Source organism: Drosophila rhopaloa, unplaced genomic scaffold, assembly GCF_018152115.1.
Source record: "Drosophila rhopaloa isolate 14029-0021.01 unplaced genomic scaffold, ASM1815211v1 contig_163, whole genome shotgun sequence".
In the NCBI taxonomy this organism is placed as follows: Eukaryota; Metazoa; Arthropoda; class Insecta; order Diptera; family Drosophilidae; genus Drosophila; species Drosophila rhopaloa.
The window spans coordinates 11,446,581-11,467,097 of record NW_025335043.1 but is presented as its reverse complement, the minus strand read 5'-3'; the positions used below and the strand labels follow the sequence as shown (position 1 = coordinate 11,467,097).

Sequence of the window (20,517 nt, the reverse complement as noted above, 5' to 3'; positions counted from 1 at the left end):
CTCGCTCATATTTTGGCTGCAGTTTAAATGTTTTCCAATCCGCCACATTGCCAGCGTGTGAAAAGTACTGCCGAGGAAAGTCTTTCACGGTTTCCCCCTATGTCACGATAGCCAGCGTTGCCACTCACAAAAATTTGTACCCTTAAAGCGAAGGGCGCCATCTAGCGAGATTTATTGCCTCACCCAGTTACGAATCAACCGTTCCCAGTGCTGCGACGACTTCGAAAAACACACCCTTCCCACTTAAGTCCTTTTTCTCAATTCATCCCAAAATAATCGTTTATTTTAATTTCCCCGCACACATTTAACGCGTATAAGACTAAAAGCTCTTCTTGGACTGGCACCGCTCAAAAGCCAATTCGATGGGCTTTACGCAGAGCTTAAAGGCCACATCTTTGTACTTGGTCAGAAGAGTGTTCGGATAGGGCAAGGCCCTTAAGTCCTCCACGTAGTTCATATGCATCCGCTCCAGTTCACCAGGTAGCCGAATGGGATTGGACTCCTCCGCCGGCTGGCTATTCTGGATGCGGCCACAAAAGTCATCCAGTCGCTCCATGAAGTTGGGCAAAAAGAAGGCGGGATCGAGGGCGATGAATACCTGACCAAGATTCGCCGGTTGGCTCTGATCCAAGGGGATGTGGGTGGCATATTGGGCGCCGGAAAGCACTCCGCACAGAAGGTCGATCACGGCGGACATGCAGTAGCCTTTGTGGCCTCCAGCTGGAAAGAGTAGTGATGACCTAAGCGCCAAGTTGGGAAAACACGTGGAAATGCCCCCCTTATTGGCCGCCCAACCATGTGGAATGTACTCATCGTTGATGCAAGCCCATTCCAGGGCTCCAATATCCCTCATGCTGGCCGCCATATCCAGCACAAAGTGGTAATCCTTACCCTTCACGCAGAAGGCCAAGCAATTTGGTCCAATGGTGGCCGACTTAGAGTTGGGAGCCATCATCGTTGGCGCCGAATTGGACATCACCATTCCGGCTAATCCCTGGACAGCAGCACGAAAGGCATACCAGCTGGCCATCCCGAAGTGATGTGATTCCCTGGCAACCACGAAACCGATTCCTGCGCTCTGAGCCTTCTTCACCGCCAGGTCCATGCAAAAGTTCCCGACCAGGACGCCCAAGGCAGAGTTGCCGTTCACATGGGCAGTGGCCACCGTCTCGCTTATCACTGTGGGTTCGGCATCTACTTTAGCGTATCCCCGCTGCAGATCACTGAGGTACACATCCAGGCGATTGAGTCCGTGGCCGAAATTGCCTCTGTAGTCGGCCACCACCAGGAACTCACTGATGCAGCGCACCTTGGAAGGAGAAACCCCAACCCGCATCAGGCAGTCCTGGATGAAGCGACGCGCCTCGTCCACCAGCACCAAGGACGTCTCGCCACGCTGCTGCGGAAAGGGGACAGGCATGTGGTAGCCACGAAAGCAGCTTCCCAGCCATTGAGCTGGCCGGAGGAGCGGCAACATCCTGAGCAGCTGGATTTCATCCAATAGAAAGATCTGGCTGGGGTTGCTATGAGTATATATATTTTAGGAAGCTTCAAGGGGAACAGTTTCAAAACGTATTTCACGAAGGTATTTTAAAAACAATTTCAGATTTTAAAAAGAAATAAAGTTAAAAATAAACAAGTTTAAATAAGATTATCGTTAAACGTTAAGAATCAAAACTGATGATTTTCAACCTAACAATTTTTTTCATTGAGTAATATTTTTTTATAAAATAGGCATTCATTATTAATCTCTTCGTATTTCATAATCAAATCATTATTTGTAGGTAAACAAATGGTTTTTAAAAAATTTCTTTGATAACTTTTACACTTACAGTATTGAATTGATAATGGTTTATGGGATTATTGGGAGTAATATTTAGTATAGAGTATATAGCTTGTGCTGAGCACTTAGTTTAAGGCTGTTGATGTCAACACGGCCACGCCTCGCTCGTAGAAACTGTGCGAATCCTGTCCAGCAGCCACGGCCAAGTCCACGGTGAAGAGAAGTTCGGTGCGCGTGGAGTTCAAGTAGACCGGCAATGTCAACTTGCTGATGCGCGGCTCCGAGGAGATCCTAGTAAGAAATCAAGCATTAATAAGGAAAGACGAAGTAAACCCAAATCTATACTCACTTCAACCACTTGAGGATGGTCACAGGTAGATCCATCATGATGGTGGAAGCCAGCAGCAGCTCGTTGTTCTTGCACTGGGCGCCCTGCAGTTTGAGTCCAGTGACTCCGAAGCAACAGTCCTTCTGATCGGTCTTTAGCCCGGTATCGGTGATGGTCACCTCCAGAGCGAGCTCCTCCAGCGACCAACTGTTCGCCTGGGCCACACACTGCCTGGTGGCGGTGATGTAGGCCTCCGGATTGAGCAGACCGCCCAGCCAGACGGGGAAGCCTTGCAGCTCTTTGGCGCCTGCCTGCGAAACCAGTTGCGATACCTTCTGTAGCTGCTGCACTCGGTTGCTGAAGTCCGTGATCCACTGGATCACTGTGCAACCCGCAGGAACGGTGTATCGCTTCCAGCCCTTGGGGATAATACCGCGCACCAATTCCGACAGCATGGAACGGTGGTGGTTGGTCTGCTTCTTTTCGCCCTGGCAAATTAGGACCACGTCCTGGAGGTCCAGGATCACCGTTTGCAGCAGTCGGGAGCCACTGGTCACCTCACGCTCGAAGTATCGGTACAGCGGATCCTTGATGTTCTCCACCGTACGTTTAAGCACCTGCAGGTTCTTCGGGAGCAGCTCCAACCAGGCGGTAGCCGAGTTGTGGAGGGTCTTCATCCACGATGGACGTCCGTCCTCGCCGCGACCCGCTGCAGATTGTTCCGACTGATCCTCCACGCTGTAGGCCAACTCATCGTCGTCCTCCAGCTGCTGCATCTTGAGCAACTTGCTGACCAAATCGGTTCCCCGGGTGGTAAGCAGCACCTTCTCCGCATTATTGGGCAATCCGAGCCACGAAGGAGTCTGGCGATCAGTCAAGTTCTCAATCCACTTCAAGAAGTGATCGCGACGAGTGCCATCAGGCATGGTGATGTGGCGAAGTCCTCCAGAGGCGCCATCCACGTTCGCCACCAGGGCAAAGTCAGCCTCGAAACTGCGTGCGGTGAAGAGCTTCTTCAGGAAGGAAGTCAATAAGCGCTGATCGAAATCGTTGTCGATCTTGCCTCCGTAAATGGATTGCGACAGCAAGGTGACCAAAGCATCCCATGGCACCTTCTCCGGCGGCAGATTGGTGCGACCCATGGCCGTGGTGTCGATCCAGGTGTCCAGGGTATCGCAGGCCACGCGCAGATCCGATTCGTTGAATTCGTACTTCTTGGCCCAGCCGAGGGGCACATATCGGAGTCGCTCCTGGACGATTGCATGGAACCAGGCCAGCAGGAAGTAAAGGCGAGCCCGTTCACTTGGGGTCTTCATCATGCGCGCTGCCGGCACTGTAGAGAAAGTACGCAGCAGATTAGCCCTGATGCCTGGCGGTGGCTCAAACACAAAGATGCGACCAGCACGCAGTAGGTTAACCGGAACCTTTGGATTGATCTCCATGGTGAGGAAGAGACGGAATCCGGAATGGGGCTGCAGGGAGTGCATCTTCTTCTCCAACTGCACGAGCCATTGTGGAGCCAAGTGGACGTTCTTGAGCAGCACCCAGCGCCCGGTCTTGCAGGCCATGTTTATAGCCCTCTCCGCTTGGTTGAATCCTTCAGCGGAACCGATGGCAATGCTGGATATCTGCTTGTTCTGCTCCGCAGCCAAATCATCAACTCGTCCGGAGGCATCGAAACCGGGCACCGAGCAGAGAAGAGCTGGAGTATTGCAGTTCAACTGCTTGTCCACCACGGATGCAAAGTCCAGTTCCTGCTCGGCATTGGGCATAAAGTCCTCGCCGAGCACAGAGTTAACCACATTGTGAGCGGCAGCGATGACGCGATCCGGCCGGAAGGCTTGGATCAGCAGCAACTGATGCACGGAGCTGGCAATTGGACTGAGAGCCTTGGACTCGTCCCACAGCTGCGGAACAACCTGCTCCGGCGAGCTCTGCTGCAGCCAGGCACCCAGTTCGGGTATGGAGCGCACCTTCTCCAGAAGTTTACGGAAGATGGGCAGACGAGTGGCCAGACGATTGACGCTCTCAATCTGCTCGCCGGAAAGTCCTTCGACGGGAGTGGGATTGGCCAGCAGACCCTCTCGACTGCGCAAGAAGAAGTTGAACTCAGCATCCAGATTGGACTCCGAGGTGCCCTTCAAATGGATCTTGCACATAAGCAGGGCAAAGGTCAAGCGATCATTGTGGATCATTCCCCGGGCCACACGCTCATAGCACACCTGGAATAGATCCCTGGTCACTATGCCCAGACGCTCCGAGTGATCGGTTCTGCCCTCCAGCTTGGTGTTATTGTACAGCACCGTGGAGAAGATGTCGAGGAACATCTTCAACGAGTACTGGTAGAGGAAGTGCACCTGGTTCAGGCTGTCCATAGTGAAATAAATGTTGCTGCAGGCCACAGACAGTGGGAGATACTGCTGCGACACTGTTTCAATCTCGGCTATGACCTTGTCCGTTTCGTCCACCTTCTGGTTGATGTCGTAGGCCTCCTTCTTAAGGGTCTCCAGCGTGGTGATCACCGAATCGTCGTCCAGAATCTTGCCCTTGGCATCGTTGAGTGCCTGCAGAAGGCTCTTCTCCAACTGGCGCAAACGCAGCCGGAATTCGCCCTGCAGTTTCAGCAAATCGGAGCGCTTCTCATCGATATCCGGACGTTCAGCCTTGAGCACCTGGTTGAGGCACTGCGACTGGAGAGAACTACGCGTGACCGTAAAGTTCACGAACGTGACCCTGGAGCAAATGTCCGGCGGGAATTCCACAGTGGGATCGCGCGTAGACAAGAAGATAACGAAGGACGGCGACAGATCAATGTCCTGGTCGCCGAGGGTGATCAGCACACGTCCGCCAGTGCGACGCAGCTCGCGGTTCAGCACCGGGTTGAGAATGGGATCGTAGTTCTCCACATCCTGCACTAGCAGGGGATTTCCGAATCGCAGTGCGGACTCCAGATTCTTGCGGAACGAATCATCCAAGAACGAGGTCTTTGTAATCTTCTTTCCAGCGTATTCGTTAAGCAGGAAAGTGGTGGCCTGGCCCGAGGGATCGATGATCAGCGGATAGCGGTTGAAACGCTTCAACATGATCGCGTTCTCCGTGCACAAGTCATCCGTGGGCAGGGCATTCGCTTGCCAGCGGAGTCGCTCATCGGGATTGGAAAGATATTCTGTGCGAGCGATATCCGCGCGGTACTGAATGCTGGCCGCCTGCAGATGCTGTGACCAGGTGGTGAACAAGTTCAACCGATAATGCTGATCGAAGTAACCACCATAGGCGATGAAGGCAGCTGAGAGCAGCACATCGCCCACAATGGTAGACATCTGGGACTTGAAAGTCTCGCTAGTGGACTCCCAGCGCTCGCGTTCAATGTTCAAACTCTTTAGCAGAGCAATGGAGCGATCTACCTTGGCCTGGACATTCTCCAGATCGGTCTTGATGGCCTGAGCCTGGGAAATGAGTTGGGCGTACTCCTCCTTGTAGGCAGCAATGCTGCGTTCTAGCTGCTCCACCAAGTCCTTGGTTTCCTTGGCACTGGCCAGATTAACATCGGCCTGCTCCTCCAGGGAGCGCAATTCTTCGCGAAGTGGCTCCACACGCTTCAACATATCAGCGTACTCGATCTGAATTTAAATAAAGAAATGTTTTAGGAAATATCCGTGATCGATTTCCAATCTATCTCACCTGAGCAATAGCCCATTTCACCATAGGACCACAAGCCATACTGGCGCGGTTCACCTTCTCGAAGTTATAGTCCGGATTGCTTAGATACTTGGACTTCATCTTCTCGCGCACATCATCGCTGTTTTAATACAATTATTATATTAGACAACAATCAAACCCCCAGTTTAGTAAGTTAATTGAATGAATTAAGCAAGCAAAGCAGTCGGATAACTATGAAACAGCGATAAATTTGACCAAAACCAAATAGAAATAAACAAAAGTTAGAGCCAATAACCAAAATTAGTTTAAAAATCCAGTTAATTCATTAGAAATATTTACAAACGCCTTTTGGTTTGCTCGCTTGAACAATTCAAACCAAAACTACAAGAGGTAATAACAAATTCAACTCAAATGAAAACCAATTTCTACACTCAAAACTATAGCATAACATCAAAAACATCAACAAGAACAAAAATTAAAGTCGAGAACAAAAAATGGGTGTTGGTAAAAATTTGATTCATGCTTACGTTATGTTCTCGGTACCGAAGTTAGATACAATTGAATTTATGAAATTTTCGCGCATGATCACGGCGCGAATAGATTTCCAATCGGTCGCATTTTCGCCCAGCAGCAGACAGATCGATTCGAGAGCCAATTTGACCACCGACGGCGGATTAGCCATGGTTCGCACCTCAACGAGCTGTTGCTTGCGGATCGACTTGACCGCTGCACATCGTCGATTAGTTGATGGATTGATTGGTTGGTTGGTTGGTTAACATGAGGGATCAGAATTAATATACGGTTTGAGCACAACGTTGCACTTATCTATTGTTATAAGATTAGTCTAGGTTACCATCTAGTTATTTACTAAAGACCGATATGTTTCTTTGCACCTGGATCTGGATCAGGGTTATGGCTGCTGGTTAAAAATAGTTCATACCCTTGCAGAGATCATTAAGTTTTGAGAGTTTAACAAGTGGAATATCGTTTGGTTGGAAAATGAGATATGATTGAAATTAAAGATATATTTTTTTAAAATTTTAATATTACGATGAATTTGTTGATCTTATCAAAACAATTTTGCTAGTCTCTACAAGAGTGCAAAGCATTCGGGGAGCCGAACAGAACTCAACCTATATTAACTATATTCCCCCGTCATACTTTTGTCCTTAGTTTGACACACACACAGAAGATACAACTTTTTACACAATATATATAACATATCCTAATTTAAAAAGATATCATAAGGTGGTTACGGGTTATGGTAAGTTGAGTTGGCCAGTGCATTGCGTATGCTTTGGTGTTTGCTTGTATATGTATATAGAGTATATATTGTAGTTATGGTGGTACGAATGAAGATTATATTCAAATGGTAAGGATCCACGGATCCATCGACTTGGTTTAATCGGTTTTAGACAAATAAACGCACTGCGTTCGCTGATTGGGATTCGATGGGTGAAGTGCTAGATGATATCGTGATGCTAGAGAGAAAGAGTTGCGTACGTGATCTTGTCAGTCTCCAAGTTAACGATCGAGGAGATGAAGCTGTCTTTAACGAGGATGCCCCTAATGGCCTTCCAGTCGGAGGCACTCTCGTTGAGCAGCTCGCAGACCGACTCCAGGGCCAGCTTGACCACGGCCGGCGGATTGGCCATCGACCGCACCTCGGCCAGGTGTTTCTTTTTAATCGAGCTAACGGCTGTCGGAGGTGGGAATGTGGATTGCGATCGTGAATAAAGAGAGGATTGCTCGGTGGGGGTCAAAATTAAACACACGTAATTATATAAAATAAACGCCAGATAAAATAGTTTTGAGGTTCGGTGAGCAAAATTTACAATTATCAAAACTACAAGAATGTTGAATCCATTTTTGTTGTTTAGTATATGATATTTAAATCACCCAACGCCAATATTTTTTTCCTGGGGTCTTTGCATTATCATTAAGAAACTAATTCTAAGATTAACTAACTTAAGTGCCCGCCCTTTAAGCAATTGTCGCCCGAAAAACTCACCTGCTTGTGCATCGATAACAGCCGGTTCCACCTGGGCCAAGTCTGCCATCACGTCCTTGCGCTTCTCCTCGATCTTCACTGTTTGATCGGCCAAACGGATCTGGATCTCCTGCGATTGGATCTTCTTCTTCTCGGCCTCCTGTTGATCCTGGAACATCTGCTTGAGCTTGGCATTGGCAGCCTCGTTCTTGGCCTGCAGCTCCTGCTTCTTTACGGCCAACGACTTTTGCATCTCCTCCACCTGCTCCACAGTTTCGGCAATCTTGTTGAGACCCACGTTGAGATGGAGCTGCTGTTCCTCCAGATCGCTGCGCTTCTCATTGTACAGCTTGACAAAGTGGTGGATGAAGTCCAGGTAGTGACGTGGAGTCACCGCCATGGTGCGACCACCGCGCTTGGCCAGACGAGCATTGGCCTGGTGAAGCGTTTGGTGCACATATACACACGAGTTAATCACGGCATCGCGATGATTGGGATTTGCCGGCACCAGGGGACAGACAGACGGGAAAAAGTCTGGTGCATGCCAGTTTGGTTTCTCCAAGTCCACACGAGTGGTGAACTCCTTGCCCACCTGGAATAGAGCCGAATCCGACCAGTCGCCAAACCAGTTCAGCACACAACGATTGAACAAAGCTGGCGAAGTGGCAGCGCGATCCTTGAGTCCATCGGTGGAGGGATTCATGGTGAAGACCACGTGCAAGTTGCGCATCACCTGCTGTGTGAACCACTTGTACAGTTCATCGCTGGAGTCCAGCATTAGACCTTCGCGTTGGGCACCCTCCTTACATTGCGTCATCAGGGTGGTGTACTCGTCACCCTCGAACAATCCAGGCACCTCTCCGTTGGCCAACAGCGTGTTCATACGCTCCAGGAATCCAGAGTCCAACACATTGGACTCATCCAAAATGAACGCAATCTTCTCATCCTTGCAGCCAGAGCGGCGCAGCACGGAACGCAGATCCTCGTCAAAGTCCTCGCCGGTGTACTTGTTGTGCACCTTGATCTGGAAGATGGACAAGCCATTCATCCAGGCCACAAAGCGGGAGAGCGTCGTCTTTCCGGCTCCGGAAACTCCAATCAGCAGCAAGTGACCCTGTGGCTGGCGGAAAATACGATCGATACGGAGCACATGGTCGAGCACCTCGTCGAAGAGCACGAGTGGCACATCGAGCTCCTCCTCGTAGAAGACCTTCAACCTGGCGCGCACATAGTCACGCAGCTCCTCGCGGTTGACCGGCATGTAGTCCTTGCTCAGCCAGTTGCTGTAAAGGATCGGACGCTGCAGTGCCTCCTCTTGGTTGATTCCAGGGAAGTGTTTCTGGGCCACCAAGTCAATATTTTCATTGGTCCATCGGCGCTCCGAGTCATCCACTAGACGATCCTGGAACAGGCGGAGAGCCTCATGAGCCCAGAGTCGCACCAGACCTTCAACCGGAAGGGAATCCAACGGACGGATGGCTTCGCAAATTCCACGCACCCAACGGGTCATCTCACGAGGCGAATAGACGTAATGCGGCTGCATGTCCTGCGTGAAACGATCCTGTGAGGCCAAGTAGAACTCCACCATGGCGTTGGTCAAGGGCTCTGCGTAGCCACGAAGAGCCGGCATCAATCGCAGCATGGCTCGCGAGAAGGTGCCGTAGATCTGCTTCAGCGATGTGTCTCCGGGGTAATCCACATAGATAATGGGTACATGTCGCAAGAACCGATGCGAGAGCGGCTTACGGCCAGGATCGGTGGGCGGGTTACAAGCACCAACAAACTGAATGCGTTCCAGTGAGACCCAAGCCTGATCGCTGGCCCTGTAGAAGCCCTTGTGCTCCACCAACTGGCGCAGGAACGAAATCACGCGCTGTGTGCCGTAGCTGTCCATGTCGGGCAAATTGATTTCATCACAGAACAACACCAGCCACTTGCCAATCTGCACGGGTGAGAGGACAACGCCGTTGGGTGTCTTTCGGTACTCGCAGTAATGATCGAAGGTTTTTAGCAGTAGCTCCGGCGTGGTTGCCGAGGAGAAGTTCAGGCCCACTACTTCCATATCGGGCAGGGCACGCAGGGCCGAGAACAGAGTCATAGTCTTGCCGGAACCGGGTGGACCACAGAGCACTAAAAGGCGGAAATAAAACATTAATAATCATATTTTTCATTAAAAACAAAAACTTTAACTCACCCAAAGGTTTGTGCTCGGCCAGCCAAGTATACAGCAGCGACTCGTGACGAACGGTGTCCAATGTGGGCACAACAATGTCGGGAGAGGCTACCTTGTGCGTTTCCACTTCGATAACAGGAACCTTGTTGCTCCACGGCACCCAATCTCCGCTCATGTTCACCTCGAAGTCAATGATCGGAGCACCGGCAGCTCCCGGTAGTGGAACCGTGGTCACACTGCGCACAAAGTCTCCCAGATCAATGCGCACCTTCAACTTGGCATCGCCAGCGAAAGACCAAAGCACAGAGTAAACCAAGGCCTTGGGTATGTAATGCTCCAACTGATCAGCGGAGCAAGGGAAGTCTGGATGCTGTGAATTGAAGGTGAGAACATTGCGAGCCGCCTGGTTCAGCATGGAGAAGAGAGAGCTAAGCGCTCGCAAACGGGTAAAGTCCATGATATGCTCCTGGTCCATAGCGTACTCGAGCGTGCGAACCACGATGCCATCGGCAGAGAAGAAGGGTAGCAAAAGCAAAGCAATATCCCGCTGCACCTGGAGGGAAGGCGAAACCTCTTCCTCCTTGTCCTTCGCCGGCTTAATCACGCCCACAAAGTCCTCGTCGCCATCCTCTAGGGGAATGCTGCGCAAACGGGACAGATAGTTCTCGAATATCATCTCCGTGGAGAGTACATCCTCCGAGAACCAGACCATCCCGCAACGGGAAACGGTAGCCAAAGTGGCGAACTTAAGATCCTGCACCTCGAACATAACTCGCACGTTGGGAGGCAGCGAAAGACGCTCACCATTGGGCAAAGTCAAGAGTTTGTTGTCATCCAGCACGGAGTTCAAATTCTCCACCCATTCAGGATCCACATCGCCGTCAAAGATGATCCATTGCCGCTTGTTGATCTCACCGCGTACATTGTCGATGATCTTACGCAAAATGTGGGTGAACAAACCATCGGTCCACTCACGGGTATTCGGGTCTAGGACACCATAAAGCGCCTCCTTGGAAATGGCCTTGGGATCGATGACATGGGCCACGCCCTCAACGCCCTCGAAGCGTTCCAGAGCCTTCAGAAGAGTCTTCCAAGCGGTGGACTTGCCGGATCCGGATGGACCAACCATCATGAGACCATGATTCAGGTTGGAAATCTGGTACAGTTGCAGCACCTGAGAAAAGAAAAGTAGTGTCAGTACAAATATGGATCACACCTCGCGGATTAGTTACTTTGTCCACCCAGGTGGAGCCGAGTCCCTGATGGTTAGTAAGCATGTGTAAAGCGAATGGTTATGAAGTGGATTACAATTGAATCCATGCCCAATTAAGTGATTCGATTTTGAATGAAAACAAACCATAAGGGTGGAAAGTAATCAGACTTAATAAGAATTGAATTTAAATTGACTTTTAAAAGGTGAAAGATTTAAATTATTCTTTGAGTTGGAAGGTAGTATTTTTTAAGGCGAAAATTGATGTTAGAAATAAAGTTTTCAAAGCGAAGCTGCTAAGCAGAGTTAAAGGATTACTTTTCAACCCCTCCGATGTTTTGTCAATTAAATCGACCCACTCATTATAACGAATTAATCTTACCTTCTCCATCCAGGCAGCGCCCTGCTCGTCGCCTTCGCCGCACACCAGGTAATCCTCCTGGCACACCTTTCGGATCTCCTCCTTCAGACCCTTCATCTCTGCCCGGGTGTAACCCACATTGGGGAACACATCGCTCAAGAGCGAGAAGAGCAGCGGAATGTCCTCGGCAACCAGCTTGGGCACCATGGTCTCGCACACTGACTGGATAAGGATCTCCTGCTCGGGCAGGTTCTCGGCCACCGAAGCTTCGTCGATGTTTTCGTCGCCACGCTGCTTCATCTGCTCCTTGATCTTCATGATGCGATCTCGCTTCACGTTTCCAGCTGAGATCAGCACGGACTTCAAAGCACGCAGACCAAAATCGTAGTGACTCTGGTTGGACAGTTGCTCGTCGCAAAGCTTGAAGAAGGGCACGATCTTGCAGGCCAGTTTCTCCGCAGAACGGAATCCCTGCGAGAACAACATCACCTCGGCAATAAGCTGGCGATCTGGTGTGGTCATGGCCAGCGAGCGGAAGAGCTTCTTCAAGTTATCCGGCAGATTGGATCGGCCGGCATAGCCCGGATTCATGGTGATGAAGATAGCCATGTCCGGCGAGACGCGCACCTGCTTGCCCACCAGCTCCACAGTGATGCTCTCCTTGTTGCTGTCCATTTCGTACTTCAGCGCCTCCTGAATAGTCTGAATCTGCTGCGAGCAAGCGGAGAGCATGCGCTCCTCCAGTCGATTGAACTCGTCGAAACAGCCCCAGGCTCCAACCTGGCACAGACCGACAAAGATACGACCCATGGCCTGGAAGTCAAAGGTCTCGTCACAATTGAATACGAGGACGAACCGTCCCAGTTGGTTGCCAAGCGCCTTAACCGACTCTGTTTTTCCTGTGCCCGCAGGTCCGAAGGGAGAGCCTCCAAGACGCGACTCCAGGGCCTGGGTCATGGTTAGATAGCAACGATCCGTGAGTGGAGTCTGGACCAAGCGATCCTGCACTCCCAGATATTCAAAACCGTAGAAGAATCGTGCATTTGCCATGTGGATGGTCAACTGCTGCAGTACCTCCGTCTGTCGAGGATCAAAATAGAAACGCATCTCGCACAGCCACTGGAAGGACTTTGGCGAGGTAACTCCGTTGTTAAGGAGTCGGCGGGTCACCGTTCGCTTGTGCACAAACTCATTGATAAGGTGCTCCAGTTTGCGGCGACGCAGAGGAGGCTGCTCCTGCAGCACGGAATCCGCCAAAACGTTTAGAGTGCTCTCTACATTTCCCAAGACACGCTGCATCGGTTTGGCGATGTTGTTCTCAGAGGCCTGTTGAAGGGCAGCCTCTACATCCTCGGACCACAAGATCTGAGCGGCCAGGACCACAATCTGCGCCTGGTATTTGTCACACCACTCCATATAGGCCTGCGGATTTGATAACAAGTTAGTAGATTATTAATCAAGAAAATTCAATTTAAAATACCTGAGGATCGATCTTTCCATCGCGGAACTGCTTGATATCCTGGACAGCCTGAGCCAACAAAGAAGCCAAAGTGAATCGCATCTGCTTCTCCACCAGCGACAGCCACTCGTTGATTTTGGGGTGCTCCACGGTGGACACCGGGTTGATGAAGTGAACCTCCTCGCCTTCGCGGGATGAGATACCCAAAATCACGTTGTTCTCCTCGTTCAGCAAAATAGCAGCCACGCCAGCAAACATTTTCTTGAAATGCTTCTGCAGACGGGCAATGTTCTTGCTGTTGCCAATGATCTCCAAAAGATCCTCATCTCCCACGAAGTAAAAGCGAGGGAACGAGGTTCTCTCACGTTCTAGATACTCGCCCAGAGCCTTCTGGATCTTGCCCAGCAAGTCGGCTAGGCGTTCCAGGGATCTTTGAACGGCAGGAATGTTGAGCACATCCATAACCTTCGGGGACTTGGTCACTTTCTTCATCAAACCAAGGAATTCGGAGCTAATGCTCTGGAATCGAGAAGTTTCCACCGGCAGAAGCGTCTTAATGTCAGCGCTGCCCGAAAAGATTCCCTCCAAATACACCCAACGTCGCTGCACATCGATCCAAACATCGAAGAGAGCATTGATCCTGTTCAACTTCTCCTCCCAGGTTAAAGCCTCTTCCTCAAAGACTTTGTAATAAGGCGACAGCTTCATTGCGGCCACGGAGTTAATGTGCTCCTTCACCTTGTTGAACAGATCGTCCCAGCCGCGTATGATGCGGCACTTGTTCTGGTAGTTTATCAAGTCCAGTTCGTAGTTCTGCCAGGATTCGCGCACCTGCTTAAGGAACTCCTCCAGCGCCATCTCGCCCTGGGCCACCAGGATGATGTCCTTAACGACACCCTCGTTCTTCTGCAGGTTCACATCCCACACTTGACCAAGGGACAAATCCGAGATGACCCAATTAACGCGCAGCTGCTTGGTCAACTGCTTCCAGTGGCGCTCCTTCAGAGCATCCGACTTGAGCTCCACAATCAGCATGTTCACCTTAATGTAGCTCTGGATCAGTTTCTTCACGTACTCATACGACTCGTACATGCGGAGACGAGCGGGCAGCTCCTTCAGCTGGGCCATCATTGCCTCCAGTTGCTGGCGCAACTTCCGTGGCTGCACGGATAACCATGGCTTCTCGCGCGTCTCGTCGATTTGGGTCCACACCTTGGACAACTCGCTCCAGACGCCGCGCAGATCCTGCAACTCTTCGAGAGCCACGTTCATGCGCTCGGCACTGTTGTTCGGAACAGCCGACTCCTGCAGCTCCAGTGCCTCCTTGGCCTTCACCACATTGTCCCGCTCCTCCTTCAAACGTGAGTACTTGCTCTCAAAGATCTGCAGTTGTTGCAGGGCATCATCCGGCCGGATCTTGCCGCCTGTGGGCTTGGTCTTCTCCCAATCGTTGAGGAAATCCACAGTGCGTGTCTCCACCGCCTTGTCCTCAGCCACGATCTTGGCCTGCAGACTGGCCACCTGCGTCTGGATGGCCGTGTCCTTCCGCTTGATAATCTCGTTGAAGGCAGACCACTCGCCCTCGATGTTGTCCACATGCAGCCAGTTGGTGGGGAACTGGAAGCGCTGGCGCTCCAGAATGCGTTGTGCCTCCCTGAACACCTCCACCTGCTTGTCCCAAGCAATCATGTCCTTCTTCAGCGATTGGACGTAGGTGATGAAGCTCACTGCATCCGATGTGCTGGCCGCCTCGATGCTCTGCATCTCCAGATCGGTACGCGACTTGGACACCTTGCCGTGGAAGCTGGTCATCTCGGTGCCCAACAGGGTACCAAACTTGCCCAGTGCCTCCTTGTGCCAGGAGTCATATTTCAAAGTCACCTTAGCTTGCACCTTGGCATAATCAATAATGATGGGTCCATAGGCTCTGCGCGTATCGGAAGTATCAAAGGTTGTGCGCGATTGTTTGATGTCGTTCAAGCACTTAATCCACAAGTTAACATCCTCGCCCAACCGTCCGTACAACATATCGGCCTGCAGATCCCACAGGCTCTGGTAGCGCAGCCACTCATCCACGTAGTTGCGCACCTCGCCCACCTTATGCTCGATGGCTCCGTATGCGCTCTCCAGGATCTTTCCCTCTGGAAGCTTGGTCAATAGGTTGCGGTATGTTTGCGAGACTGGTTTCTCCAAGCCCACCTGGTAGCGGGTGCTCTGCAAACGCACTTGCGAGGTGACGATCGCCTGCCAGGCAAAGAACTGCTGCATTATCTGGAAGCGGGCTTCCTCGATGGATGGATACAGATACATCTGCTGGTTAGTGATGCGAATCTCGTGCACAGCATTCTGAATCTGCGGCTCTCCTCCCAGTTTATGAGTGGGCTGGGCCGGAGCATCGGTGTCCATGGAGGTGTCCACCTCCTTCTTGTTGCCGGTAAGAGCCTCTGTCCAGGCTTGAATTCCTGCTTGCAAACGGTGAGCCAGCTTCTTCTCCACCTCCTCATCGAGTCGCGTAACCCACACACTCAAATTGGAGTACTGACGCAGCGAAAGATCGTCTACGGCATGCTGAATCTTGGAGAGAATCTCCACAAATGTAGCGGCACTGTAGGGACAAGTCTCTAGCGAGCGCACGTCCACATCCAGCTGTTCCTCCACAACTAGCAAGTCGTCGACCTTTACGGAATTAAAAACGAAAGATTAGAATTTGCCAACTCATATAATAATATAATCTAAAACCATTACCTTCTCCTGGAACTGGGTCACACACTCCGAAAGGCGTAAAACGTACGGATCCAGTTTGTAAGACTCCCAGATTAGGCCGATGCCCTCGGAAACCAAGTTGAGGACATCCTTACGAAGTCCTGCCACAAGGGGCACAATGCTAGCACGATCTTCGATCTATATTAGTTATATATTAATCCAGAATTAGTTTTTGTTTTGAATAGAATCACAGCTAGATACTTTCTTTGTCATGCGGGAGTTCAACAAACTAAACTAAGAAATTAAATAGTGGTTGCAGATACGGCTTACGGAATAAACAAACTTTGAGGGGACAAACGACACTACCTTGAATACTGAATTTTGTGCTAGACTCCTATTATTAAGCTGCATGAAAGAAAGGTTGTTGGTTTTTCGGTTGGTTTAGTTTAAGAGCGGATCTCGTGTCTAAAACTAAGGTGATTATTTATGGGCGTGTAAAGTGTTTAAAGTGTGGTGGATAACAAAATTCAAGCTGCACGCCAGGAACAAAGCAATGCAAGAGAACAGAGCAAATGCTCCAGCACGGTGACATCTTGTGATGGTGGAGGAGTGACAAGTGTGATTTTGTAAAGTGTAAGAGCTGGACAAAGGTGTTAAAAGAAATGTGAGGCTGATATTAGACAAATTATCATAGATTACACTTTATAACTGAGCAAATTAAATAATCCCCCATCTTTAAACCATGTAATCTCTTCCGATTTGTCTAATTGCAGCCTTTAATAAACGGATCTTACCTTCTCCAAAGTGCGTTCGTAGGTGCGAACACTCTCAATCAGCGAAATAGCATATGGATAAATCTGGTTTGCCTGATGCGCCTTGTTCACAATGGTCAGGGGAACTCTAAAGGACATATTATATTTAATTTAAATTATAATTATAAAAAAATTATCTGCCTCCTTACCTGAATCCTAGATTCTTGATGTTGCGGACCTCCTTGGCCAGGGTGATAATCTCCGGTAAAAAGTTGACCCGCAAACGGAGCACGTTGCCACGACCTATGCGAGAACGTGTTGACTCGATAGTAAAGATACGGCCAGTGCTGCCAAAGTTACGCTCCTGCACTTTGCGGGCCCACTCATGAAACACATCAGAGATGGACAGCTTGGCTCTGAAGCTATCGCCGTCGGCCTTCAGCTTCTGACCCTCGATATGGGTCTCCCAGCCCTTGCCCAGCACGTCCTCGACGCGCTTCAAGTACATCGTCAGCTGGTTGTCGATCTGACGGGCCCAGATGATAGACCCAGCCACGGGAGGCAGATCTCGTACTGAGGACAGACGGCAGCTCTTGCTCTGTGGATACTGCACCTTGAACTTCTCGTGCAGGGCCTCGATGTCGTCCTTGACGCGCTGAATCAGCTGAGTCTGGTACTCCCTGATAGCCCCACGGATGTGCGGACGCACGAAGAGCGCATTGAAGCGCGAAAAGATACGGAACATCTCGTTGGCATTCTTGGCCGTTCCCAGCTGATCGCGCAGATGGGCCGTAATACGGGTCTCCACACGATCTGTAGATCGAAAGATACCATTTAATATTTGGATATATAAATAATCGGATATAAACCAAGAGTTTAATTACCAATCTTCTCCTCGTATCGCTTGACAGCAGCCTCCCAAGCTTCGGATCCCTCCTTGGTGATGTCGAGACAGTCCACCTCCTTGACGTTCTCGTAGGCCAGGTTAACCTCCTCGATGGCATTGGCATCGGCAGCGTCTAGGCTGTAAGGTTGCTTGGTTTCCGTGGCGTTGACATCATCGCTAACAGCGGGCTTGTTGGGCCGCAAAACGCGCAGAATGACGGTGCGCAACTGCTCATGCTGACGGCGGAACTTACGCATGTGCTCCATGCGGGTCTGCAACTTCTTATGAGCCGGCGAGACGCGCCACACCATTTTGAGATGCTCATCGCGCTTCTTCTTTACAATATCACGTAGCAATCCCTGCAGCTTGTCGTACTCATCATCCCAACAGCTGAATATCTCGAAGCACTGGTTCATTACACGCTCGAATTCATCGAAGGGAATGTGCATCAGTCGACGGGTGCCCAGCACCTTGAGCAACTGCTGCGATAAATCCCGCGAGATGGCCTCGATGAGCTTGAGGCACCGCTGAATGGGGTACTTGGTGTTGCGAACCTTGCGCAGATGGGAGAAGATCTGCTGCACTGCAGGTCGAATTTTCTCCAGTTCAGTAGCGGAAAGTAGATCATTAATGGGAAAATCCTTCATCAAAGGATTGTAATCGGCTACTGTGGCCAGAGCCTGTTTTAAGCCGGTATCCGTATCAAAAGAAACGGTGGCATGGAAACGCTTTCCATGCTTCAGAATGTCCAAGGTTAGAGCTACCTCTGGCGACTCGCGCTTTTCCTGGATGCGATACAGGGCACGCTCTAAATTCAGCCAGAAAGAGATTTCCTGGAAAAGAAATAAATAATATTATGTTTTTGATTTTATAGTCTTTCTCATTTATTTTACTCACCTGCAATGCAGTTCCCGACCCGGGATCACGGTTCAGCTTGGTCACCTTCTTGATCTCGGTGATCCAGCGGTTAACACCGGTCTGCAGTTGATTCAGGAAGGAAGAGTCCTCCACCTTGTCGCCAAAATCGGCAACCTTGGCCTTGCGATTTTCGTCCGAGCACTTGCGGATCACATTGTTGACGGTCTGGTGAGCCGTCAATGTAATTTCCGGTATGTCTATGTTCTGCTGCAGGTGCAGCAGTCCCATCTCCAGCTCGGCCAACTTCTTCTCCACGGAGGGAGCCATCTTGTCGCCATCGCGATCAGCGCGTCCCGACTCTTTGACGTACGACTTAAAGTAGGGCGCCAGGGACTTGCTGATGAACGCGTGCAGCGTCTCGTAGGGCGATCCGTCCGAGAAATTGATCAGCCGCAGCTGGGAGTGAATCGACTTGTCCGCCTCCACCACCACACCGCGCTTGATGCAGGCCAGCGACGCCATACGGCTGTTGGTAAAGTGAACATCGTTGCTGATCTGGTAGGTAACCTGCTCCTTCTCATCTTCGCCCTCCGCCGGCTGCTCGGTATCGTCCTCTGGAAAATTGAAAGGGGGATAATGATTAACAATTAAATTTTTAAAAAAAATAACATGATTAATATATTGTTAATTATTAAGGGTTAACCTATTGGAATGTGTAATACTTAAAATTCCCAGAAAATTATATATAAATTATAACCTAAGTTATGAAGTCCTTAAAATCATGTACCATCTATTTCGAGGACTCAAAATTCCCCACCAATCAAATAAAGCAACGCATGACTGGTAACAAAATTACCCCTCACCCACGTTCCGTATGGCCCATTTGGCATTGGACTCAATGGCACGGCACTGACATCATTTCATTATCAAGGCGTCGACCTCCGGAAATTCAGCGGCCAAGGAAAAACCTTCGAAATTCGTGTGCTCTAGGCTGGACCTTGGCGCTGTCATTGCTCCCACGCAGGTGGCCTTGCGGCCAATGCCAATGCCGATTCCCAGTGCCATTGCCATTGCCACTGCCTTCGGTCAATGTCAATGTCGTTCAGTCCCCAAAGTCACCGAGTCAGCAGAAGGTGTGCGCAGCCTCCAAGGTCGTTTCCGTAAACAAAACTTGTTTCTCTACGGCCGACAGCTGTTTGCCGGCGGTTTGTTTGTAAACAAACGAAGCCGGCAACCGGCAAATCAGCTGCTTGCAGTTATCGCTTACTCGAAGTTATCGCTCTATCGTTATCGAATTGTGAGTCAGATGGGCTGACGTCATGCACAAAAACCTGTTTGTATACCGTAGAGTGCGGTATGTTGATTTTGTTTTGCAGTTTGCCATTACTTTGATATAAACTTTTATAATCTTAGTTAGCACCATTTAAAGACACAAACCTCAACAAACTAGATTAGATTTTCTTACATTCACTAGAAATACTTTTAGTACCTACTTTTTAACACAAATTCATTACTTCATTCAAAAAAACGAATGGTATAAATAATTTCGATTATTATAAAATTAGATTTATTTGCTAAAACAAATAGTTTTATCATTTAATCGCCTAATTTTACACATATCATTATCCACTTTATACCCTTAACAATTTATAGGGCATCCGAACTTCGGTAGCTAAAGTAAAACAGAAATTCTAATTGGACTTCAGACAAAAACATCTGCCGCATTGATTTTTAACAAACTGGTTGCGTATTCAGCTAGCATACCTATTAATGACTCATTTTACCAATAAGAAACCGATATTGTAACCTTACTAACTACAAAAAGAACTCTTTGAAAGCTTGCCAACTTTTTTATCTCTGACAAAGAGACGCCATTTTGTGCAGATGGCTGCACTTTTTTCACCGAATTTTTTTTGCCAACGGGGCATAAATTCTGATCCTACCTTTGATGCAATTACGTTGGACGTAGAGCGCCTGCACCTGGGGATCGGAGAGGAACTTCCGGATGGTGTCCTGGTTGACGGGATCGTCCAGAGCGTTATTCAGCGATGCAGGAACCACATCCTCCTCCGGCAGCAAAATGGTCACCGCCTTGCGAAGATAGTTGGCAAATGCATCGTAATTCGCAATGGACAGGTTTACGACCGGATCAACCGACGTATCGGGGTTCTCCAGGGAGTCGCCCATGTCCCACAAATACTTTCTGTTGATAAATACTCCTTAAAATGTGTGCAATTGGATTTTTTCACAATGCCTCGCCCTGTGAAAAATTACGTCTGCTTTTTTTTTCGCGAAATGCAATGTGGGCCTTGCCACTTAGTCAAAAATGGACTGCACAAAGCATGGAGTTGCCG

General features: G+C 49.7%; 2 protein-coding genes across 10 annotated transcripts; both read right to left on the bottom strand.

Annotated features, from left to right (window-relative positions):
• Positions 1-303: 303 nt before the first annotated feature.
• On the bottom strand, positions 304-1,516 carry LOC108045613 (uncharacterized oxidoreductase YjmC). 2 transcript variants are annotated; one of them, XM_017124992.1, is made up of 2 exons: positions 892-1,516; positions 304-720 (listed from the first exon to the last, which is right to left on the bottom strand). In XM_017124992.1, the coding sequence occupies exons 1-2, from the start codon at positions 1,475-1,477 to the stop codon at positions 320-322; spliced, it is 987 nt and encodes a 328-aa protein (XP_016980481.1). In that variant the 5' UTR covers positions 1,478-1,516; the 3' UTR covers positions 304-319. The 2 variants fall into 2 exon arrangements, with proteins under 2 accessions (XP_016980481.1, XP_016980480.1); XM_017124991.1 differs by having other exon boundaries at positions 304-1,516.
• LOC108045612 (dynein heavy chain, cytoplasmic) lies at positions 1,516-20,473 on the bottom strand. Of its 8 annotated transcripts, none has more exons than XM_017124984.2 (16): positions 20,107-20,473; positions 18,203-18,777; positions 17,304-18,138; positions 16,629-17,232; positions 16,462-16,567; positions 16,034-16,072; positions 15,710-15,865; positions 12,986-15,640; positions 11,527-12,927; positions 11,167-11,193; positions 9,956-11,108; positions 7,783-9,891; positions 7,275-7,470; positions 5,793-5,910; positions 2,133-5,731; positions 1,516-2,074 (listed from the first exon to the last, which is right to left on the bottom strand). In XM_017124984.2, the coding sequence occupies exons 1-16, from the start codon at positions 20,348-20,350 to the stop codon at positions 1,909-1,911; spliced, it is 13,983 nt and encodes a 4,660-aa protein (XP_016980473.1). In that variant the 5' UTR covers positions 20,351-20,473; the 3' UTR covers positions 1,516-1,908. The 8 variants fall into 8 exon arrangements, with proteins under 8 accessions (XP_016980473.1, XP_016980471.1, XP_016980475.1 ...); XM_017124982.2 differs by lacking the exon at positions 7,275-7,470 and adding an exon at positions 6,299-6,497; XM_017124986.2 differs by lacking the exon at positions 11,167-11,193.
• Between the last annotated feature and the right edge of the window lie 44 nt (positions 20,474-20,517).

What these genes read in the sequence shown, in the direction of transcription:
- LOC108045612 (XM_017124982.2), bottom strand. Translation starts at nt 20,350, where the DNA reads ATGGGCGACTCCCTGGAGAACCCCGATACGTCGGTTGATCCGGTCGTA. An exon ending in GGTCGGGAACTGCATTGCAG is followed by an intron (nt 18,139 to 18,202) that starts GTGAGTAAAATA and finishes TTTCTTTTCCAG; the next exon opens with GAAATCTCTTTCTGGCTGAA. An exon ending in GCGCTGCCTGGATGGAGAAG is followed by an intron (nt 11,194 to 11,526) that starts GTAAGATTAATT and finishes ACTAACCATCAG; the next exon opens with GGACTCGGCTCCACCTGGGT.
- LOC108045613 (XM_017124991.1), bottom strand. Translation starts at nt 1,477, where the DNA reads ATGTTGCCGCTCCTCCGGCCAGCTCAATGGCTGGGAAGCTGCTTTCGT.